The sequence below is a fragment of the Carassius carassius genome, chromosome 12, assembly GCF_963082965.1.
Source record: "Carassius carassius chromosome 12, fCarCar2.1, whole genome shotgun sequence".
Lineage (NCBI taxonomy): Eukaryota > Metazoa > Chordata > Actinopteri > Cypriniformes > Cyprinidae > Carassius > Carassius carassius.
Genome location: NC_081766.1, coordinates 34,350,186 through 34,375,611, shown reverse-complemented (window position 1 = coordinate 34,375,611; position 25,426 = coordinate 34,350,186). Strand labels below are relative to the sequence as shown.

At 39.6% G+C, this 25,426-nt stretch overlaps 2 protein-coding genes across 2 annotated transcripts in view; both read left to right on the top strand.

Moving 5' to 3' along the window:
* Positions 1-8,651, top strand: part of dusp22b (dual specificity phosphatase 22b) — an 8,999-nt gene extending 348 nt beyond the window's left edge. Inside the window, exons 2-7 of the mRNA XM_059564193.1 lie at positions 796-829; positions 919-1,001; positions 2,111-2,160; positions 7,194-7,268; positions 7,768-7,939; positions 8,304-8,651. Coding sequence (XP_059420176.1) covers positions 796-829; positions 919-1,001; positions 2,111-2,160; positions 7,194-7,268; positions 7,768-7,939; positions 8,304-8,429 — 540 coding nt within the window. The 3' untranslated portion in view covers positions 8,430-8,651. The remainder of the gene's footprint in view (positions 1-795; positions 830-918; positions 1,002-2,110; positions 2,161-7,193; positions 7,269-7,767; positions 7,940-8,303) is intronic.
* A 1,194-nt stretch (positions 8,652-9,845) lies between these two features.
* LOC132154329 (interferon regulatory factor 4-like) lies at positions 9,846-18,855 on the top strand. The gene is made up of 9 exons (XM_059562875.1): positions 9,846-10,163; positions 10,542-10,741; positions 11,584-11,770; positions 12,688-12,779; positions 13,712-13,868; positions 14,795-14,896; positions 15,659-16,054; positions 18,342-18,454; positions 18,596-18,855. Exons 2-9 carry the CDS (start codon positions 10,544-10,546, stop codon positions 18,734-18,736), a joined length of 1,386 nt encoding a protein of 461 aa, XP_059418858.1. The 5' UTR covers positions 9,846-10,163; positions 10,542-10,543; the 3' UTR covers positions 18,737-18,855.
* The last annotated feature ends 6,571 nt before the right edge of the window (positions 18,856-25,426 follow it).

The window sequence follows — 25,426 nt, the reverse complement described above, 5'->3', positions numbered from 1 at the left end:
TTGAGTTTGTGTCTTCGTCAGGTTTGTAGAAATGTAGCACTGCATCAGTGTCTCATCAATGGATGCTCTGCAGTGAATGGGTGCCGTCAGAATGAGAGTCTGATAAAAACATCACAATAATCCACAGCACTCCAGTCCATCAGTGAACATCTGGAGAAGACAAAAGATGAAACACATCCAGCATTAAGATGATTTTAACTTCATTGCTTCTGACTAAAATGAGAGTCCTTCACAATGGGAACTTTCTGTATTTTGACACTAATTTCAGAATAACTTTTTAATCCAGACATAATTCATTTCAAAGGGGGTTGGAAAATGTAACAGAATAAAAGAAGAACAGATAAATAAGAGATAATTTGTTGCAGTTGTGTGAATAATATGTAATCCATAAAAAAGTAACTGATCTGATTTCAAGCTGTACAAGATGCAGTGTACTCGAATCATGAGTGCTTCAATTTATGAATCTGAAAATATAATCCAGATTACATGTCGTCACTCACTAGCCAGCACTGCTAGAAACTGATCTCCAAGTGGAAAAGATAACACACACAAATATCAAACCACTGGTTTGGCCAAGAAATTAACTATTAGATTTATTTGAAAACTTGCCCGAATAAAAATGTGACGGTGTGGCCAAACTTGACATTTATGAAACACACAATTCAAGCCTTCGTGATGCAGCTGAGTGTTTTATTCTTCACTTGTTTAACAGCTTTACAAAAGCATGATGTTACTGAAACACAGAAAACTGAGTGATGTTAAGTTTTTAACTTTGGTCTGCTTGTGTCGTTCCAGGTTCTTCCAGACCTGTACTTGGGCAATTTCAAAGGTAAGAATGGACAAGGCTAGAATCCACAACTCTATTGTAATAAAGTGCATGGTTGATAAAATGATAAACGTGTGGATTTGTTCTTCCAGATGCCAGAGACAGGGAGCAACTAGCCAGAAACAACATCACACACATCCTCTCCATCCATGACACCACTGCGCCCATTCTACAGGTACTCCCACATATGGTGTACCTACAGACCTCTACGTACTGACGTTAAACTTAACTTCAAAGCCTAACAAAATACAAAACCGAGTAAGACATTTCTACAGTAAAACCATATTAAAAAATATCCAGATCTAAAAAATTAAAATAATATCAAAAGTCTTAATTATCATTTTAAGAGGTCTTAAATTTGAGTACCTCAGTACATCCTAATGTTAATATTAAACTTCAAAAACATATGATTTAATTACATAAAAGTCAAAACACAGAGCCGTTTGGGATTTTACAGGTTCTCCGTTTCATAGCAGTTCTCAGTCAATGAATACTGTGCTTTTATGTCAATAGATTATCGAATTAAGACAGGCTTTATGTTGATTATATTTTAATATATTGAAGATGGTTGAAATTGTGCATATTTTGTCTCCCTCATCTGTTTGAATGAGCCGCTACATAGAAGTAGTGAAGCATATACCTTTCAAAATAAAAGTCCCGGAGTATTTTGTGCTTGTTTATAATTAAATGCCCCACATTATGCATGTAGTCTTTTTTTGGATGTTATTTTTTATAGTCCCTGTCACAGAGAGCAAAAACTAAAAACACGATTTAACATGCAATATATAGATATTACAACAATCTTTAAATATTATTGTATCAGCAAAATCCAGCATCGGTTGACCTCTAATTCTTATGTACTCATATATCAATTCTATACATTTAGTATACCACGTCTTGAGTATTTCAAACTTGCAATGACAATTTTTTTGCATTTTAATGTGCTGCAGCCAGTTGAATCTAGAACTAATGCAGGTATTAAAAACTCTTCTATTTGATTCAGGAGATTCTGCGGAGATCCTACAGCAGACTTTCTCAGCAAAGGGCTTCTCTTACAACAAAACAAGCCCTTCTGCACAAATTAACTTGTGCAGAATGCTTTGTGCATTGAGTAAACAATGAAATGCATTGTTTTGAGTTTATTATGAAATGAATAAACATGGTGTGCATGTGCAACAAAGAGGTCTTGCCATGACATGAAACAACACTCCAGGTCTTACTTTGTTTAGCATGTGATATTGAGGTGTATTAAAGCACATCTCTGTCTTTCCTCTGTTTCTTCAGGAGATGACATATCTGTGTATCCCAGCAGCAGATTCGCCCACACAAAACCTGTGAGTAGGCATGCATTTCTCATGGGCTCGTTCACTAATAGCTCTATATGAACTCTCTTGGCCGCCAGTGGGCAGTGCGAGTCACTGTAGCAACATGAAGATGTAAATGATTTTTATAAACAAAAGCTTTAGAAGTTCTGCATTCACACGTGCTGTTCCCCCTTGTCTTTTCCTCAGTCTTCACTAACGCTAACGCTGTGATGTTAGTTTTTCATGCCATATCAAACTAGTTACACCCTTGAGCGTGCATGCATCACACACACACACACACACACACTCAAGACCCGCACGTACGCACACTTCCTCTTGTGGCCCTCTTGGTGCAGGAAGGAAGTCGTGAGCTGGGTTCTGCAGTGATGCCTCGGTCTCACTACGCCTTTATTTTTATCCCCCCGTTACCATCAGCCCTCTTGTCACCCTTACGAGCCTGCGAAACCCGGCCATGCGTAATGTGAAACTGACCCTCTTTAACCAAACTGGACCAGCCCTGCCCTTCTCATCCTGGTCCTGTCAAAAGGATGGATGTTCTGGAGGAAATGCCGCCGTACCTGCCGTGGTGTTGTTGTCTCTGCATGCTTAAAAGAAACCACAGTCAGATTTCTGGATTTCTTGCAACTATCTGGACAGTTTCAAACCAAAAATCTTGTTTTTTGTTCTTGCAAGGAGAATATGCAGATAGAAAGGCGAAAATTTGTTATTTCTTGAAACAATTTTAGTTACACACACACACACACACAAGCCATTAGGTTTTAGCAGGAAGATGTCAACCCAAGATTGTCAGTGATCAGTAGCACATGTTATTTCCCCAGTTATGGAAAACATGTAAATATCAGGGGATTTTATAATTGGTATTTTAAGACCTATAAAAGTCCTAGAAATATCTATAGTGAATATGCACTCTTAAAAATACAGGTACCAAAAGGGGTTTTCGCAGCGACACCATCGAATAACCATTCTGCCCTTCTTCAAATAACCTTTCAGTTCTTAAAATATCTATTTTTATTAGTATGAAGTAGAGGTCTTCTCAGGTCCTAAAATCTTTAAAAGTCAAGTGAAAGAAAAGAAGAAATGTTCTGCATGAACACACACCATAATGAAGCGAGTGGATTCCTGATGGATCTCATATCTGTAAGATGGATTCCTGAGTGCTAGGTTACAACATTTTTTTCCCTTTTCTATGTGTATTTCTCAAAAACGCACTTAACACGAACATGCAAGTATGCGCTGAAGTGCTGAAACATAAATCATTCATCACTCATTACATTCTATAACTTCTGGCATAATGTTTTTTACCTGGCCAGATGAATAAAGAATCCAGGAGTTATTGAGTCCATTTGGAGAAAGCACATTTGTTTTAAATTCCCCCGAGATCCTTGGCCACTGGTGCTGAATCCAAACCCGTGTTTGATGCACTCGTCAAAGCTTTGGATCCAAACACCCTTTAGATTTTTGGATCTAAGTGGACCTGCGAAGCTCTTCAAAAAGTATTGGAATTTTAGTTTGGAATTTCTCTTTTTAAAAAAGTAACAATTTTATCCAGAGTTATTTCTATTATACTAATTGCAGGGAAAATCTATGCAACCTGGGAACAATAGTTTTAGACCATTCCTTACCAATCTTTATCAGCTTTAACCACTATGGCTGTCCTCTGATTGTTTGCACCTGTTTCTTGTTAATCAGTGAATTCTTGTGTTTCTCTTGTTCTTGGTCAGAGATGAGGGAGAAAATTATCCAGATGTAGTGTTTTAATAATATTTTAACAAAAGAGCAAACAACTAGGAAACATAACGTCCACAGGAGGACAAACCTGACTAAAAACAAGGAGATCACAAGGGCTGTATCTACACACAAAAGGTTATGGGATAGTTTACCAAAAAAGCAAACATTCAGTCATCATTTACTTACCCCCATGTGGTTCCGACCCATTGAAAAATAACTTCTCACCGTATGAATCAAGCAACTTATTCCAAGTCTTCTAAAGAGACATAATCGCTTCATATATTGAACCGATTTAATTTAGCTTTTTAAACTGATTTACCTTTATAAACTAAAAAAAAGAGTCTACCAAACAAGAGACCAGACCCATTGCAGTTCAGTTGCTCCAATCATTCAAAGGCCTTGAAATGATAGAAACTTTTAGAAAGGTTTTTTTTTTATTTTTTACGAACTGTAGTAATCATTTCGATTATCATAAAGGGGTCATGAACTGGGAAATAAAAATTCTCTTTATCTTTTGACATATACGAGGTCATTGTACTATAAAAACATCCTGTACATTTCATACCTGTCTAAAAACAGCTTATATTGAAGCAAATCTGTTAAAATGACAGCTTGTGGAATGTGTGGCTAAATTCCGCCTCCACAGAAGATCAACACCTGCTGCTACATCACTGCCCGTTAAGCCCCGCCCACCGAGTCTTCATCACTGCCCGTTAAGCCCCGCCCACCGAGTCTATATCACTGCCCGTTTAGCCCCGCCCACCGAGTCTATATCACTGCCCGTTTAGCCCCGCCCACCGAGTCTACATCACTGCCCGTTTAGCCCCGCCCACCGAGTCTTCATCACTGCCCGTTAAGCCCCGCCCACCGAGTCTATATCACTGCCCGCTTAGCCCCACCCACTGATTCTACAGCACTGCCCGTTTAGCCCCGCCCACAAATTCTCAAATGTAGTGTAAATTACGAGAGGGGCAAGCGCAGGTCTACGCATAAACCAAATGATAAAAATGCCCAGAAGACCACAAGACACTATGCAGTGCCGAGCGTTGGAAAACGAGCATCGCAGTCTTTGTGAGGAACTGTTTTTAATAGATGCTCACTTATGCTTGGTCTGTTATTACAGATTGTTTGATATGTACTGAGTATTTATGGGTTTTTAACTTAAACCACAGCAGCATCCATTTGTGAAGGATGGAGACTGTCAAACAAACAAACTGTTAGCCAATCACATCAGTGGGCGTTTACTTCTGAGTCTATAATCACGCCTATTCAAACAGAGCGTTCTGATGAGGGGGTCAAGACAGGTCAGAAAATAGCCTGATACCTCTCAATTAGGATGTGTTTTTGTTGTAAAAATCTAGATAACATTGCAAGTGGACCTCAGAGAACAGTACAAAGTAATAAAAGAAGGCAGTTCATGACCCCTTTAATTACAAACTTGCCTAACTTTCATTTTTGGGCTTTTGCTAGTAGATAATTATTGCTAATTAATAATTGCATATTTAAGCCAGTGTTTTAATGATATTTCATTCTGGCTCCAATTGAAAATCTACTGAAATATTTTGAGCAATTCAATACACTCTTGTTTGTATCAGCATCAATCCTAAATACAGTTTTAACAGGAACTGCGAAGGCAGTAAATACTGAAGTTGTAAAAGCTAGAGCGACCGGCTGCTGTGAGTAATCTGCATCTGGAAAACATCATGTACACAGGATGTCTCGTAATTCTCTGTTTACTGCTATGGTTACGACCTTCCCACCGCTGGAGGAACGGCACTGTCAGCGTCATAGTCTGAAGAAAACCCTCTACAGAATCTAGATCAAACTTAAACTGTACTACAGTGGCCCCAAAAGGTTTTTTCACAATTAACAGGATATTTAACCTAAAAATGGATATTCTGTCATTATTTTTTCATCCTCATGTCGTTCAAAATCTGTGTGATGCAGATATTTAGTTTATTTTTTTTCTCACACGGCAGAAGTTTATTTGGAACACGTTGACATTTGCATTAAAAACAAAAACTGTTCAGAAACATTCTAGAAAATATATTTTGGGTGATCGATCCTTTTAAGCCACACTGAATGCCTGAATGTTAATGCATTAGATAACAAGATATTAAAACTAATAACATTAACTCTAAAATCGATTTGTTGTAAAAACTTGTTAAAGTAGAATTTTTTTGTTTTGTTTTATTTAACTGGGATTTTATTATTATTATTATTATTATTTCTCATTTAGGGTTATGGACAAGCGTTGTTGTGGGATGCGTGTATGTGCATGCAAAATGTTAATTAAGTCAGTTTGACCTGCACTTCCATGTTTAACGGCAGCTGCACAGACTTTTTTTAATCTTGGCATACATTGTTAGCTTCTCCGCTACTGTCTGAGAGTATTAACATTTAAAGAAATATCCACTGTGCTGAAGGCATACATTTTTATCAGAATCAAAATCAGAAAGAGCTTTATTGCCAGGTATGTTTACACATAGGAGGAATTTGTTTAGGTGACAGAAACTTCCACAGCACAAGCAGATTACAGTGACAAGACACAGATAGTAAAAATAAAAAATACACAATATACTGTATATATGGTATTTGTGTGTACAGGTATGATATGGACAAAAGCAGGGAAATGTGAATAAGAAGCATGGTGTGTTAAATAAATATTTGTATAAATAGTGTTATGTATTGAAGTCCACGATCGTCTCCACTGTTTCGAGCGTGTTGAACTCCAGGTTGATATAACTGCACCAGACAGCCAGCTCTTTAACCTCTTGTCTGTCAGAAGACTCGTCTCTGTTCAGATGAGGCCGATGACTGTAGTGTCGTCTGCAAACTTCAGGAGCTTGACAGAGGTTTAGTAGAGGTGCAGCTGTTGGTGTAGAGGGAGAAGAGCAGTGGGGAGAGTACATATCCCTGGGGGGCGCCAGTGCTGATGGTGCGGGTATTGGATTTGAATTGGCCAATTCTTACTAGCTGTTGTCTATCTGTCTGAAAGCTGGTGATCCACTGACAGATGAAGCTAGGAACAGAGAGCTGGGAAAGCAAACTGCAGGGGGGACAATAAAACTCGAGTGATGTCCTTTAGATAAGCCAACACCAGTCTTTCAAACAACTTCATGACCACAGACATTAAAGCCACAGGTCTGTAGTCATTAAGTCCTGTGATTTTGGGTTTCTTTGGGATGGGGATGATGGTGGAGCATTTGGAGCAGGACGGGACTTCCCACAGATTTCATTGCAGTATCCTTCACATTGGTTCTCTCTAAAGAATTGCATGAAGTTGACATAATCAGTCTCTTTCCCCTCCGCAGAATTCAGCATTTTAAGAAGAGCATTAAATTCATGCATGAGTCCCGACTGAAAGGCGAGGGCTGTCTGGTTCACTGGTAAGTCAAGGGTTTGTACTGTATGCACTCCAGCTATTGAATCAACACTGTAAATTAAACAGGGTTGGGTTTGCATATGATTGCATGCATTTATATATATATATGAGTCTACCATAAGAGGAAGCAAAATGTGCACTCAACCCAGATACCAGCCCTTAATCGAGCCCAGTGTCACCATGTGAACAGCTGATAACTAGGTGTCAAGGGGGGGGGGGGGGGGGTGGGTATTTTTAAACTTCCCAAAACAACAGTAAACACAAGCCTCTGTTTGATGAGAGACTATAACACGGCTGTGCGCAGAGCGGTTCATTCTCAAACACATAAGTCTGTAGTATTTTACAGACTTGGAGTTCCACAACTAGGTTGAATGCAAAGGGTTAGGAGCTTGTATTGATCACTAACCTACAGTATGAACAATCATAAGCAAACGCCTGTAATTATTCTAAAGGCAAGCGAAAGTAAATCTGCTGAATGTGAGCTGTGATCTGATGTTCTCCAGTCTGGCCGGCGTGTCTCGTAGCGTGACGCTGGTGGTGGCGTACGTCATGACCGTCACCACTCTGGGATGGCAGGAGGCTCTGTCTGCGGTGAAGGTGGCCAGACCGTGTGCTTCACCAAACGTGGGCTTCCAGAACCAGCTGCAGGAGTTTGAGAGCAGCCAGCTACAGCAGGTGATTCCTCAAGCCTTTATGACTACATTATAGTAAAGCTGAGCTGCTTCAGTCCAGTAAGAGTTCATCTGGAGATATTTCTGACGTTATTCTGACCTTTATTTGATCAAAATCAGGAAAGATGTGAGTCGAGCTGAAGCTGGACGCTTGTACAATTACACTGAAAGTGCTTTGAGTGGATAAAACACTATAAACTATCAATAAGACGACAGAAGACTTGAGGAGATTGAGTGTGAAACATGTTTTTAAACAAGTTTAATCATGTTGATAAATTAGAGGCCTTAGAAATGTGTGTATCAAATATGATACAGTAGGCTTTATAGGGTTAATATGTTCCAGATTGTAATTGTGGATTTGTGTTCAGTTCAGAGAGTGGCTGAAGGAAGAGTATAAGGAGAACCCCTTCAGTGATGAGGAGGACGTTCGTGACCTGCTGACACAGATTCCCAGCTCCTCTGCGGCCGAGAACCAGGACTTTGAGTTCAGCTGAGAGCTCGGACAGACCATTCCTGACCTGTCCTTGTGACGCTCATCTGGGATTAGAAAGATGCTCATGCGACACGCTGAAAGTGTTTGTAATGGCACAGCACTGTTTATTAACTTATGCACACTTTCTGTAAATAAGACATATTCAAGGTTTTAATGTTTGCTACTGATGCGATGTTCATGGGAAATTCACATTTTGTTGTATTATAAAAACTGATTTATACTACTATAGTCTCTGACTTTCTGCTTTTCCTTAAAGAAATAATCAAGATGCGCCCCTTTCCAGCAGTGCGCATTTTGCTTTTAATTTCACGTGCAAATCAGTAAGATCATCTAACTTGACTTGCAAAGTGGGGCGTGCTTGATATATTCATGTTTAAAAACTTGAAAGAGCACTTGCACTGTTCCTCTGGAGGATTTCTGTGGTTAGAGACAGAACAGAAAACAGAAGATTTAGTTAATTTTTTAGCTTAAGGTGCGCCCCTAAACGCTCAAATACATGCAAAAAAGTGTCAAAATGCGACGCTTGGTGATTATTCAGATAAACTCTTGTTCAATTTACAATAAGTGATCGTAAAGGTGAAGCAGTAAATGGATCCAGTGCAGCTCTTAAAGTGACAGCAGCCCAATATTCCTGCTGCAGACTGTATGCTTGATATTAATCAAACAACAAAAGACAAAGAAAATCATTTATTGCTATTGACCGAAGGACTTTTGTAGCTTTAATAAGAAACAAAGGAAGTGTAATTCTTACAGTGAAGACTATGCTGTTTTATTTTACATTCATTTATTCAGTTTCTGTACTAGGCTGTTGAATACTTTACACATGCATAACAAACTCAAAGGACTGTTTGTTCCATTTGTATCTTTTTTTCTTTTGTATTTGTCCTTTTCTTTTTTTATTACTGACAATAAATAATTTTCAATAATTTCTGAGGATTAAAAAAATTATACTTATATTACACTAATTGTTAGCCTAGTATTCTGCTGTGGTATTGCTAAATGTCTAAATGCCTCTAAAATGTAGATGTCATGTTTACAGAAAATATTTTTGGGGTGAACTATCCCTTCAGCACTCGCTGGATCAGCCGAGGACCTGTTTTAATGTCAACGTAACGTAAAGAAAGAAATGGAAATATTTAGTTAATTCAATATGGTATTTCACTGTTATTTCTCTGTCGGACAGCAGGGGGCAGCATATTCATCACTGTTGCACTTGAAACGGATTGGTAACAGATTTGAAGTTACTTGATATCAAATACTTGACGAGTTCATATATAAGCGGTTTTCTTATATTATTTTGGGGGATAAACGGACCCCGAGAAGTTCTGTAGAATTTCAAAGCACTTCTGATGGGAAGAAGCGAGGGACCCCCGTGCGGTTCTGTGAATTTCCTCAAAGCAAACAAAAATCAACAAACATCAAACACAAGGATAAGTGATGACGAGCGCCGGGAGATTTTCTGGCATGTTTTATCGACAGATATTTGTTCCACGGTGTGTGTGTGTGTGCGTCTCGCAGGGATTTCCCGTATGCTGGATGTTTATTCTTGCGGTTCTGCCGCGTTTCTCTGAAGTCTTCATTCAGCTCTCAATGGTGCTGGAGAGACACGCTTCCACGTAACGCTCCACCCATCTCTCCACCTAACGCGCATTATTTAAGAATAGAAACACCTTCCTCTGACAGGACTTGAGCAGTCGGCTTTGAAAGAGAAGTCAAGTTGTCTGCATTCACAAAGGTAAGACTCGAGAGCCTTGATCTGTGTGACAACCAACTGAGCTGAATAAGACTTGATTTAATCAGACTGCTAAAGAAAAGAAACTTTTAGAAGCATGCAGCTTATTTATTGAAAGTGCTTATGCTTCATGCATTATAAGCTACGAATACCCTTACACAGGCTACTCATTATTCCTTTTACAAAATGTGTCTGCATTTAAAATGCATGTAAAGCTTCATTCTTTGAACGCATAATTTTCATGCAACATTTTCTGTCTTTTGAGAACTTGCTATAAAAGTGTGTATGAATGCGGAATGTGCATGCATGAACTGATCTGAATCACTCTTCTGCTCACTGCATGTGCACCTGCTCTCGCATGCCTCCCTCCCTCCCTCACAGACATGAACTTAGATGGGGACAGCAGCATGTCTGTCAGTTGTGGGAATGGCAAACTTAGACAGTGGCTCATCGATCAGATTGACAGCGGGGACTATCAAGGCTTGGTTTGGGAAAATGACGAGAAAACCATTTTCAGGATTCCCTGGAAGCACGCGGGGAAACAGGACTACAACCGGGACGAGGACGCAGCGCTCTTCAAGGTGACCGAGGAGGAGGGTGCACCTCTGGGGACTCTTCAGTGATGGAGTGTCTTCAGACGTGTACGACTGTCGTCTTATCAAACCAAGTGCCTTTAAATAAACACAGCGCTTTTCAAGCTATAGACGTTTGACGAAACTGATCAAACAATAGTTCTAGTGTTGAAAATGAAGCCAGAAGTGGTTGCAAAATCTGAGTGGATAATACCATAGTTATTCTACTCAACCACACTTGTGGTTCCTCTGTCGGACACCTGTGTGAACTTGACTTGTCAGTCGAAATGCCGACTGATTCAGAGTAAACTGATAAAGAAAAGCGCAGTTTGTTCTGAGAAAAACTTGTTTGTAACCACGTGGTTTGATATTGTGTTATCTGATGCGATTACATTCATGCACCTCTGAAGTGGCTTAAGTTTCCAAATACATTTTGGGGCGACTGTATGAATGCATATGTATCATTGTGACTATAGTTAATACATCAAGACACATTACTGTAGGATCAATTATCAGGAGTAATTTCCTATCAGAGAAGATGCATTAGTGTTGTGCTGAGCTGAAAAAAGACCCTTGCATGTTAATAGATTGGCATTCTGTTGTTGTAGAAACACAAGCAATGACAGCTCAGTCATTGAGACACATTGAACAGTATTTTATTGATGACATAATAGCACACTTATTAACAACAATAATAATAATATCACCATCATTATTAACAAGAATCATAGCTTGGCTTTCTTTAACTGTATTGTGAGTGTCATAGCTGTTGGTAGAAGTGAGCGTGTTCTCCTGCTTCCTCGCTCACTCTTCATCTCTTCTCATCTTCACGCCGCTCTTGTGGTTTGTAGGCTTGGGCCCTGTTCAAAGGCAAGTACAGAGAAGGCTTGGACAAACCAGACCCTCCAACGTGGAAGACGAGGCTCCGCTGTGCCCTGAACAAAAGCAATGACTTTGATGAACTGGTGGAGAGAAGCCAGCTGGACATCTCAGATCCTTACAAGGTCTACAGGATAATACCAGAAGGAGCCAAGAGAGGTAACTCCCATTTTTGGAAATGCATTTAAATGCATTAAAACATGCATCAGTGGAAGGTCTTTTGGACCTGTGCATTGGTTACCTTCTAATCCACAAATATACATTTAGTAGGAAGTCACATCTCGGAACAGTGCAGTTTTTGCTTGAGGTTTGATGCATTGCATCATTCCAACTCTTAATGTAAAGCAAGCACACAAAAGAGCTGTGAACAGAGCTAATATGCTACACAAAGGTGGAGGCATGCTATGCATTCACATTAAATATTGCTACTTGCCCTCAGTATGTGTAGCAGGAAGCTAAGAGGAAGCCACTACATGTGCTAAAATCCCTCAAGCTTTTTATAGAGAGCTTCGGTTACCAAGTGCACAGCAGTAAAGCAACGCAAATCACCCATCAGACCTTGCATAAGACGAGCTCGTGCTTCGAGATGCTGGGCCAAGACCATGAAGACCTCTGGTGTGACCCTAAAGCATTCAAGAGTCTCAGTCATTTCATAAAAATGATATGAATAACAGTTTCACACCTTAATATAGTTGCTATAATTTGTGCTTGTGAACTACCTGTGAAGTGGAGGCAAGGACTGAACTCTAATGAGTGCAAATGAAATATTGTCTTCGAGTTTTGAGGATGAAGCAGGTATAGACACTAAAATGTACGGAAAACTGATCAAAAATATTGATCGCTGTCCTTGGACTGACCTTTGACCAAAATCAAGTGACCTCAAGAATGGAAATGTGCTCTGATAGCAGCAACAAATAGCTTATCGAGTCTGTGCTTGTCATAAACCAAATAATCAGACAGTGTGGATATTTATTTATTTATTTTACTTTTTTGCATGCTTTGGAGCCAGAGATTGATAATTATTCTTGTGCAGTTCTATACGTCCCGTATATGAATAGTTTTGTTGTTGTATTTAGGCTCTAAGTCCAGCAGTATGGAGGACAGCGCAGCACATGTTCCTCCTGTCAGTTATTCTATGCATTCCCCATATCCTCCTCTCCAGTCTCAGGTGAGATGTGTTACCTTTGCTGTGGCACATTATTATTTATTTCATATTCTTTATTTTTGTACAAATCTTAATTTCCGTGGGAGACGTCCAGTTAGCATTGCATTTCTATCTAGTACTTTAACATTTGCAACTTGTTCCTAGCAGATACTTTCAGTGTGAGACAGTGTTATTGTAGTTTCAAAATACTTTTATAGTTTTTATTAACATTTTTCATTATTTTTTATTTTTATATTTTCTTTTTATCATTTTTATTTTGCTTAAAGTTTAATGTAATGTGTCAATGTAATTTTTTTGTTTGTTTTATTAGGTTTTTTTATATGCAAATATAGATTTTTTACTATAAACTCTATTCTAAAGTTAAGTAAGTTATATATATCTAGTGCATCAAACTGTGTGTGTGTGTATATATATCTATATATCTATATACACACACACACACACACACACACACACACGATATATATATATTGCAGTGTTATTTTAGTTATTTTCTTTTAATTATGTATGATTAATTTTTTATATATATATATATTTTTTGTTCTCATTCTTTTAGTTTAGTTAAAGGTTTATTTAATGGTTGTGTATTCATTTTTATTGCATTTTAGTTATAGTTATTTGAGTGCATCAAGTTAAACAAAATGAGTTATTTTAATGAAAGTTTTTAAAATATGAATGTGATTTTAGTTCTAGTTTATTTATCTCTACTAAAAGTGCACAATCAGCCGGACTGTTTATGGCTGATCTGGTGAAGCAGGTTAACCAGTGAATGGTTACACTAGTTAGGAACCCTAATGGGCCCTAGCTGGTGAGCTGCTTCTTCTTCTTCTTCTTCTTCTTCTTCTTCTTCTTCTTCTTCTTCTTCTTCTTCTTCTTCTTCTTCTTCTTCTCTGGGCGGTCAGTGATAAAGCCCAGTGTCCTCTGTCTCTGTGCAGATGGCAGGTTACATGCTGCCCCAGGAGAGACGAGACTGGAGGGAATACAGCGGCGATCAGTCTCATCCTCAGGCTCCTCACGCAGAGTTACCGTACGGCCAGTGTCCGTATCCACCCACACGCTCCTTACCCTGGCACCCATCGGCCTGTGACAACGGTACACGCTCCTGAGTCCAGTTCTGAGCGCACTAACTACAATCAGACCATGTCCTCACGTCTGTCAAACAGCTATGTGTCTAATGCAGTGTTGGGGAAAGTTACAGAAAAAAAATGCATTAGAATATTACGTAACTCCATACTTGCTTTTTAAGGAAAGTAATGCATTATGTTTTTTTTGCGTTAATTATACTTTTGGCAACTGTAAAGGCCCTTTCACACCGAAAGTGAAATGAATGATCCTCAGGTTGAAGGAAGTGCGTCTGTCTCTGAACTGTCTCCTGATTCCTCTCCACACGGGACAGGACGGGTCTCAGCCAATACATGGGAGAACTTGAGTAACCCAAAACCATTACAGGCCATAATTTAAGGCTGTGTACCATACTTAGGATATTATTTTCAGAGAAGCTATTCTTGGTCATAGATGCTCTCACTTGTTCTTGTAAGAGCGTTTATCAAAGGCGAGCAACATGAGATGACTTTAAACAAAAAAGAGGAAATCCTTCATTTAAGGCACAGCCTGTCTGTATTTATGCGCGTTTATTAATGGCACTTCTCACTCAAGGGGTACCAACGAATATGAGTCACAGAACACACTTTGTTCTGCTCACAGTTAGTCCCTTCATTAACCTTTGCTAAATACAAGTCTCAGAATATAGTCTTTTTCCAGATCTAAACGAACCAATCACAATCATTACAATTACAGGTTTTTTTGTTGACTTTACCACCATAAAAATTTCCTCTGATTTTAAAATGAAGGTTAAAAAGTTTTGTGTCTGGATTTAGGCCTGGGTCTGGTCTCGACTCTGACTCTTACAATCATAGAAGTGGAAAGACGATTACTTTATTTTACTATATGCTCCTTTATCATATTGTATTTTTGATTTAGCGGTTAGTCAGATAATCTGAATGCCTGTACTCTTTCAGGATATCAGATATCTGGCTCCTTCTACACATATTCGCCCACAGAAAGCCATCCAGTGGCGATGGACCCCAATATAAGATCAGCCGAAGCCATGGCCATCTCAGGTACACCGACACCACTCACATACCATCACCACTTCTGCTCAGGCTTTCATTTGAGTTCGTTTGAGATATTTCCTTCTGTGTTTTTGTCTTATTTCGTTTTGAATGAGTCTGTTTAGTTTATATCATTTCTGTTTCTGATTTAGTTATTACACTACGTTAAACTACATGAAGATGGTGATGAAATGTTGTCTTGGCAGCTGGATCGAGATTTAGTTTCAGTTAACATTTATTTGATTTGAAGTAACAACAGTTTTTATGGTTTTAGTTAAATGTAATAAACCTGACCGTTGCATGTAACGTTTGCTCCACGGACACGAACGATCGTAATAAAGCGATGAAAAGTGATCTGGATGATAAAAGTCTACTCTGGTTAGATTATTTGCTATTGCGCTGTGTTGGGTGTAATACATTACAAACTATTTACTGAAAAAGTAAAGTAAGTGTTTACCCCTAATTCTTTTCTGTAACTGAATTAGTTACTTCTGACATTATTGCATTAAAAACTGTACAATTCTATATAGAACAGTGGATTGAACATCAACATTTAATTTAATTGTAACCCTCTAATTTGTGCAATTCTTTATGATTTATTTAATAGAATGAGATGCACGGTGTCATGTCTGTCCTTGTATTGTTTAACTGTAATTACTAATAAACAGTACAGTAGTCTAATTACACTGTTGAAGATGTGATCAACAGTGCTGTTGAGAGCAGGCTAAAGATGATCTTGTGAAGTGCAGTCTTCTGTTGTGTGTTCCTCAGACTGCCGTCTGCACGTGTCTCTGTATTATCGTGAGTCTCTGGTGAAGGAGGTGACCACCAGCCGTCCCGAAGGCTGTCGAATCTCCTCCTCTTCGTCTCCAGGATCTCCTTCGTCTCCCTCGTCTCCGGGCCCCGAGGAGCGGCTGTATGGCGGGGCCGAGCCTGTGCTCTTGCCCTTCCCGTACCCTCAGTCTCAGCGGCGCGGGGCCGAGAAGCTGCCGAATGTGCTGGAGCGCGGCGTGCTGCTGTGGCTGGCTCCGGACGGGCTCTACGCCAAGCGTCTGTGTCAGGGGAGGGTGTACTGGGAGGGTCCTCTGGCCCCGTACGCTGACAAACCCAACAAGCTGGAGAAAGAGCAGACCTGCAAACTGATGGACACGCAGCAGTTCCTCTCAGGTCAGAGATTCCAGCGACTAGACAGTGCTGATTTACAGCCTCCGGCTTCAGTTCATGGTAGATTTTGAGTCACATGACTGTTTCGTCTGTAAATCTGTTTAATTAACTTAAAGGGTTACTCCACCGCAAAATGTTGTCATTAATCATTTACCCCCATGTCGTTCCAAACATGTAAAAGTTTCTTTCGTCTTCTGAACACAATTTTAGATATTTGGGATGAAACCCAGGAGGCTTGAGACTGTCCCATAGACTGCCAAGTAAATAACAGTGTCGCCCAAGCATGAATACACATTAAAAAAAACACATCCTTTTGGCGCGGCTGATACAGAAGAGTGTATGCCATCTGCGAACAGCTCAGAGTTGTCAAAAAGTTTACGCTGATTTGGAGAGACACAGAGGAGAGGATTGTCGTCGCTTCATAACGTTACGGTTGAATCACTGATGGCAGATGGACTATTCTAACGATGCTTTCTTATAGTTTCCTGGACCTTGACACTGTTATTTATTTGTCAGTCTATGGGACAGTCACAACCTCCCGGTTTTCATCCAAAATATCTTAAATTGTGTTCTGAAGACGAACGAAGTTTAAGTGATTAATGACAAAATGTTCATTTTGTGATGTAGTATCCCTTTAATTAGAACTTTTGAACAGAATCACGGGCTTTTCCCGTACAGCAGAAAAAATAAATACATTTTAAATATATTTGCTGTAATATGTTTCAGAATATATAGAAGTGAATATATTTTCGGCCAATATATATTTTAAACATATTTTAAAAATATAAATATATATTAATTTAAATATATAATAATTATATATATATATATATATATATATATATATATATATATATATATATATATATATATATATATATAATATATAAACATAGCATATTTTTTCTTAAATATATGCATGCATGAGTGTGTATTTATATGTACATGATAAATATAAACAGTGCACACACATATATCATGTAAACCTTTATTTTGATGTGATTAATTGTTTATCAGCACTAATTTTCTTGTATTGAAATACATGAAAAAACATTGATATATGTCACATTTGAAGAAAAACATTATTTGTTGTGTATAACATATCTAAACATATACAACATTGGAATAAAATTCAGCACTTAACAAAAACACTATAAATATATATATATATATATTAAACAAAATCTTTATCTTTGATATAGGCTAATTCCATCCACATTTGCATGTATTTTTAAAATATAGTTTGCTACATGAATGTTAAATATTTAAGATGTCGGAAATATGTTTAATTGAGCTTCACATGTATTTTTTGTCCTTTGGGTTTTGGATTGGAGATGCTTCCACAGATCAAGAGTTTTTTATGAAATGAAGTTCAGTGTAAATCCTTCATGAAACCATTGGGATTCATGCATGAGTCACGCTTACCTTTGTAAATTGTTCATAAAACTATTATTATCTAAGCTGACACATTCAGTTTAATGCAACCGTTTAATCAAGAGCGAGCATGAGAATGATTGACAGACTCTATGATGACTGAACTTTATCAGCTGTAGACACAGCTCTTTTGTGGGATCAGGGAAAGCCTGTCACTTCACCTGATCGCGTGTTCATTAGGCTGTGTGTGTGGTTTGCCACATGTCTCTAACGTCACACGTCTCTTGTGTTTGACACTGTGGGATTTTCCAGCGAGCTCCTGAGCCTCTGATCACACACATGAACACACTCTCCATCCGTCAGCACCTGCTGAAGCTCATTTGCATTGCAGCTCTCTGCTAGTCATCAGTTTATGAGGGGTCTTGTGTTCACATTATTGCTCATCGGGAGTTTTTTTTTGTCTTTGATGGGAAGAGTTTGACATTAAAACCCATCAGCGATTTTAAAAACTCTCACACCACTTTATCTTTAGAATTATGAATCAAATATAAATCTGCCAGTGCTAATATAGAAATAATGTCATCAAACACAAATGCAAATCTCATTCTCAGTACTGTAGTTGGAAGAATTATGATCTGTGTGCAATGCAAATGCATTGTATTGAATGCAAAAGCATTGGTACATCTTGATTGTTGTAGGTGTACTGCCTACTGAAGTCATACTAAATACAAACATTTATTCTCATAGCCAAAATATAATGAGAACCATTGATACAAAATGACAAAAAGTAAATGCATTGAGAATTTGCATGGAAATGTTGAGGAAAAAAACTAAAAGTGATGCAAAATTATCCTAAAGGGCTTCATTTCCTTCATGCAAAATGTTAATGTATTTTAATTGTTTGATCTCTCTGTAGAATTGCAGGGCTTCATTCACCACGGCCGTCCCATGCCTCGCTCTCAGGTGGTGCTGTGTTTCGGAGACGAGTTTCCAGACCCTCAACGGCAGAGCAAAATGATCACAGCTCAGGTAAGAGTTCTAGCTTTTGAGACTGATGCACGAGCATGAACTCAGTGTGATGCATATCACACACAGTGCAGTAATCCACTACAAGTTCACCAACAGGGGAATGTGAGTGGCGTGTCTCATCGTGTCGCTCTGCTTTCGCAGGTGGAGCCCATGTTTGCCCGACAGCTCCTGTATTTTGCCGGTCAGACCAACGGGCACTACCTGCGCGGATATGAGCTTCAGAGTCAAGGTGCTTTACCTGTAGAAGAGTATCAGAGAAGCATCCAGAACTTGCAGGAGTAACAGCCTTCACATGAGCCGCTCGAACAGACAGAGGAGACTAATGGAGGATCACTGACATCATAATGAAGACTTGATACCGGATACCTGACCAAGTGGCCACTTACACATCATAAGAAATCCTCCAGCTCTTCAGACACCACACAGTATTGGACGCAGTCATTTTCTATGAAATTGTTTATAGTGTCAGGTGAATTATGTCTCAGTTGAGAGATTGTTGTTTATGGTTTTTTGTTTATGTCAGCTTCTTTGCTGCTGTCATGAAAGAAAAACACAAACCACATGCTAAAACGGTCAGCTTGAGTTCATTTCAGTTCAGCGTTTCACTCAAATCAAGCTGATAATATCATACGTAGTGATAAAGGGTGCATTCAATTAGAAAAGAATGCAAAGTAAAGAAGCTAACCAAAAATAAAACTACAATCCAACTATTTTTCTCATCACCTATAGTAATTGTTTGTAAGTGGGGCAAATATTTTTGATAAGTTGATGTATAGTTACATAGATGTTCTTTTATCGGTCTGTACTGCTTCTGCTTTTCTAACACAATTCTCTGTTTTTCTCGTTGTTTCTAACTCAGCGCTGTGTAAGTATTTATAATGTATGCATGTAGGTGTCTATATGCACAGCCGAATGTACTGTATAGCTGTATAGATATCTTGAATGTAATCAAAGTAATTATTTCTCTGAATGGCATCTGACAAGAAGTTATATAATGCTAAATACTAAGAAACAGTTTGTGGTTGTGTGTATGTGTGTGTGTGTGTGTGGTTGTGTGTATGTGTGTGTGTGAGTGTGATTGTAATCTGCCTACAAGTAAAGATTTAAGTCTCAGATGTAATCATGACAAAATCTGCATCTCCCCTATTTTTACACGTGTGTGTGAGAGTGTGAGTGTGTGTGTGTGTTCATGTGCTGATGGGAACGCAATATAGCAGGTAACTGCCACAAAACTGTGATGATGTCAGATTTGTAAATGAAAGAGGCATGAAGAGAAAGACTTTTTCAGATTTCTTGTTTCCCTCTCTGTCTCAGAACCGTTTTTATTGTATTTTGTGTTGGTTTGTCTGTTTTATTTCAAATCTGGGCTTTTTTTTTTTTCTTAAGTCAATTAAAGATATTTTTGTATGATCCTGGTTTTGTCCTGTATATTGTTTGCTTCTGCTTGGCTTTCAGAATTGTGCAGATTTGTATGAGCATTGATATATGAACAGACTCAGCTTGTGTTCTCTGGTTAAAACAAGAAGTCATTTTGACTCCGTCAGTTGCACCAAAAAATGCTGGGTTGTTTCAACCCAAGTCTGGGGCAAATATGGACTATGTTGGGTTACATTTCTACATTTAATTTTTAACTCAAAAGTTGGGTTAGTCCATTTTTGACCCAAAGTTTGGTTGAAAAACCCAGATTCTTTTTTTTTGGAGTGTAGCACCAAAAAGAACTACGAAGCAGTTTTACTCAAGATCCCTTCAAGGTCTATTATTTAATGCGGCTGTTCTCCGAAAGTGCTGAGACCTGTTTTCAGGGTTTGGTCATGTGATGTTCGACGTATATACAGCTGCTCAACTTGTGGCTTGTGTTATGTCGAATAGTCAATTACAAGAGATTAATATAGATGATTATTAACATGTTCTCTAAAGCTTCTGGTCTATCTCTGAATTAAGATAAATGTGAGCCTCTTCCTATAAAGTCTTGCTCTGCCCCATTATTATACAATATTATGTATGTGGGGGGGGGGGGGGGGGTAATTTTCTGGACTTCGCTTCCTTTAATAATACGCTTAGAATAAACTGGTTGAAGCGATTTGTGAATAATTCTGAATCTATTCCCCATTATACGTTTTTCTAAAGTTGGTGGTCTCTCTTTTTATTTTATCATTTCTCTAAATTGCCTATCAAATATCTAATTACTAATAAGTTTAAAGAGCTATATGTGTACGTGTTTCTAACTCAGACAATTTTTCTTTGGTGTTTAAGGATGTCTTATTTGGTTTTTATAACTCTCACAAGAATTTAAAAGACAGGTATTTTCTAATAAACCTATTTATTTTCTGTAAAGACTTGAAATGTTGTTTGGATAGTCTTCCAGAAAGGTCAAAGCCTTAAAATCCTATAAGTTGTGCACAAAGTATAATATTTATGTGTTTTACTTTTTATTTTTTTTTAAATATTGTGCTATTGACTATAGGTGTTTGGCAACATTTTTTATTTTATTTAGTTTATTTTTTATTTATTTATTAAATTGGATTCAGAAAACACAAACATTGACAATAAACCGTGTGACCATACTGTAACTGGCCAGCGATGCTTTTAGGAAATGCATGCGTGAGCAATGTTTTGATAGCATCATGCTAGCGCGACCTGCTTAAATTTAATGCACAAGAGCAATTTCTTGACACAAATGTTGTATTTTGGAATAATTACAACAATGGCATGCTTCTGTCGCGAGCGGATGACAATAAGCCTTAGACGCTAGCTGGAATAATGACTCTGTTACTGTCTTCTTGCATCACTGACAAATGACTTTCCTGTTTGACTCTGTAAAGCTGCTTTGACACAGTCAGTTACAAACAAAGGTGTCTTGATGGCATAGATCATGTTTGTAAGTTGCATTTCAGACGCCGTTCTTTTGCTTTCTGGGTCCGGGGGTTGGATGGCTTACTGAAATCTATCAGATCTCTTTTCAGTACATCTTTACACCTCAGTTTAGGCCGTCTAACAGTGCAGGTGTCCTTCTTGAGCACACTGTGCAGAATTGCATGGGGAATGCAGCAAGAGAACATTCTGGTCACATGACCTGCCCATATAATACGTTTCAGGCGGGAGGAAAGTGGTTCACTTTTTGTCACTGTTAACAGATCTCCATTTGTGATTTTATCCCTCCATGTCAGACCCGAGCGATCTAGTGTGAAAGGCACTTACCTGACTCTCTTGACAGCTGTCGGCAGTCCAGCATTTAGTGCCTTACGACCCATGCTTCACACACTATTACTGTGTTGCAAACAGACAGATGCTTATACCTTCACATGTGATTTGTCAAACTGATTAAAATCTCATCATCCAGGGTAGCACTGCGGGTCACGGTAGATCCAAGTTAAGGGATCTTTTACACATCGACTACAAGAACTACATTTTTAAACAGAAAATGATGTGTGTTGTGTTGGCAGCAAGTGATATAGTCTTTTCGATCACCATTTGTTTAGTTTTTTTCAAGCTGATTGTGAGCCCAGAAACATCACGAGCAGAATCTGCAGCTGCTCTGGTGAAGATCTGCATCTGCGTACAGCAGTTCTCTGACCACAATCTCTTTTTGAAGCGGATAGTCCTGTTAAGTTAGTGATACTTTTATAACAGATGGCACTATTTGAACTGTGTAACTCACTATGCAATGCACAAGCTTTTCTGAATTATCCTCAATGACGGATTCATCTTTCCTCTTGAGCACACCACTGTCATTTCATGGACAAAATCCTCCCAGCAATTCACAAAATGCATTTTGTGAACAAATTAATTTAATATTTCGTCCTCAAAAGGGAATCATGGGAATGCATTTTTGTGAACTCTACTTTGTTTTTGCACAAAATGATGGTTCAGTTGTCAAAACATGCCTGGCTTTCTCTGTACAAGTAAAGACTAACAGCAATTTGTCTCAAAAAATAAATTTTGGTCCACAAAATTAGGCAGGTCACACTTGGCGAAAGCATATAGTGTGTATGATGGTGTTTGATATGGCAGGCGTTTAAGCGTGTTGTCTTTTAGTTACGCTTGAGCGAGAGCAGAGTGGTTTTAGGGGACAGTGTGAGTGCAGAGAGAAAGACACAGGAAGCCTGATTCACAGGTGCACAGGAAGACTAGCCCACAAGAAAAACAATGAGACGGAGAGGAGCGGGTGGGGGGCTGCGCATGTTCAGATATCTGTTCTACTGGATTACTACACAAACACACAGTACAAATTCATCTGCACCTTCCTGTAGTGTGCATCAACATCATTTGCTAATTCTTTTAATTGTTTATTCTTCTTTCTGATTTGAGTCATACTGTACAAATGTTTAACCGTTCACATTTAAAATATACAGTTGCTGTATTAAATGAAATCGGTCCAGATTACTTTCTTAATAAACACTCATCACTTTATTGTGTATGATCAACACAGTGTCAGCATGGTTCATGATGAATTCATACAGTCGGCTCTCTGGGAAGGTTTCACTATTAAAATAATCTGCACAATGTACTGCATTTAAATGAAGGAATTTTCTGTATTGATTTTTACAGGTATTGTACCTGAAGTTGGATTTTTGCACTTAATTGTGGTGTGTTATATGGTTAACAGAAATGTCCATAAAATAATTGATAATGTACTTCCATAAAATTACCAGTACATTTTCACATTTTTTTTTTGTGTTTTGTTTTTTGTGGTAATTCATACTTACCTTTTTCATACAAATTGTACATTTTCATACAAACCATCTCTTATGAAATTGTAAAGAATTGCATTAAAAATATGTTTTTCTGGATGAAATGAGTGTATAGCTGTATACACACACACGCACACTGAAAATAATGGTCATCCAACTAAAAAACTTTAGTGTAACGATTCACGTCTATATTTTTTAACTTGAGCCAATTTTACCCTAACATTACCCACATTTTTATAATTGGATGAATGAAAAATGAATGAAAGTGGGTTCATCCCATATGCGTAAAGGTTTTTATACTGTACAAACTGTATATTCTATGGCCCTACACCAACTCTATACCTAACCCTAACCCTCACAGGAAACTTTGGGCATTTTTACTTTCTCAAAAAAACTCATTCTGTATGATTTATAAGCATTTTGAAAAATGGGGATGTCCTCATAAGTCACCCTCTCCTTGTAATACCTGTGTCATATCCATGTCATTATACAGAGTTGTGTCCTGATATGTCACAAAAACAAGAGCACACACACACACACATACACACACACACACACACACAAACACACACACACGCACACACAAACGAGCACACACATGCACACACACAAATGCGTTGTGGCGGGGTGGAAGGAACACACAACAGCAAAACTCAGGTGAAAGCCCCAGAGGGTTGATTTTATTAAAAAGTACTGAGGTACATGGGTGATGCCGATGTTTTAGCGTGCGGGGGTGCTCTGCTCTCAATCGAGTCCATGTGCGGGTGAATCCGCTGGGTGCTCGTGGCAGTGCTGAACGGTCACACGCTGCTGTCTGGGGAAGAGAAGAGAGCGCAGGTCAGTTCAGTAAGGTCAGGTCGCGAGCTCATGGAGAGGTTTCTCACCCTCCGTCTTTGCGCACGCTGTCTTTGCGCACGATGAGGGGCAGGTGTGGGCGATCAGCCCTTGATGATCTTTGAGCCGGTGCTCCTCGTGAGTTACCAGGGCAACGCTGATGTGGACTCGGGACACTCGTCAAACCCCCCCCCCCCCCAAGTTTTGTCCTGGTCTGGCAGATAAATATGGTGTTTGTAGGGGTGAAATAAGGGGTGGGTGGGGAGTGACCCCAGACCTGCAGACCTGCAAAAGCTGACCAGATCCAGGAAAGGACGTCTGCATTGGAGTTGGCTGCTCCGGCCCGGTGTTGCACGTCAAAGTGGAAGTAGGAGGTAATAGCGCAGCTCCAGGACTGCCCACTTGATGGCCAGAGCTTCCTTCTCGATGGTGGCGTAGTTCTTCTCGGCCGGGGTCAACTTTCTGCTGATATACAGGACGGGATGCTCCTCACCCTCCTGAACTTGGGACAAGATGGCCCCCAGTCCTATGTCAGAAGCATCCGTTTGCAGCAGGAAGGGGCAGCTGAAGTCCGGGACTCGCAGGACCGGCTCCTAGGTGAGCACCATCTTCACCTTTTTTTACTGCCTCCTCCGCTTCAGGTGTCCAGCACACGTTTTCTGGCTGCCCCTTCCTGGTCAGGTCTGTTAGGGGGGTGGCTAAGGAAGAGAAGTTAGGGATAAAACAGCGATAGTATCTTGCCAACCCCAAAAAAGTTCATGCCTGGAATTTCATGCTGGGCTTCGGTGCGGATCGCACCACCTCAACTTTTTTTTCTTGGGGTCGGATGAGGCCCCTTCCAACCTGGAAGCCCAGGTACTTTGCCTCGGTCAGGCCCAGGTGACATTTCTGGAGGTTGGCAGTGAGCCCAACCCTACGCAGATCCGGCACCCTCCGCAGACTGTCCAGATGATCTACCCAGCGCTCGGAGTGGATGACCACATTGTCCAGGTATGCCGCAGTGTATGACTGGTGGGTCCACAGCAAGATGTCCATCATGCGCTGGAATGTGCCTGGAGCCCCATGCAGGCCGAAGGGAAGGGTCCGGTACTGTCAGTGCCCACTGGGGGTGCTGAAGGCCGTTTTGGGTTTGGCCGACTCGGAGACGGGCACTTGCCAGTATCCTTTAGTTAGGTCCAGCGTGGAGATGTACCGGGCCCTTCCCAGGTAGTCAAGGAGTTCATCCACCCAAGGCATCGGGTATCCGTCGAATGCCGAGACTTCATTCAGGCAGCCGAAGTCATTGCAAAAGCGGAGGGTTCCATCTGGCTTGGGTACCATGACGATAGGGCTGAACCAAGGGTTGTTCGATGGCTCAATTACCCCTACCTTCAGCATCTGTTGGATCTCTTCTTCAATAGCCTGCCGATGAGCCTCTGGGACTCGGTAGAGCCATTGCCGGACAATG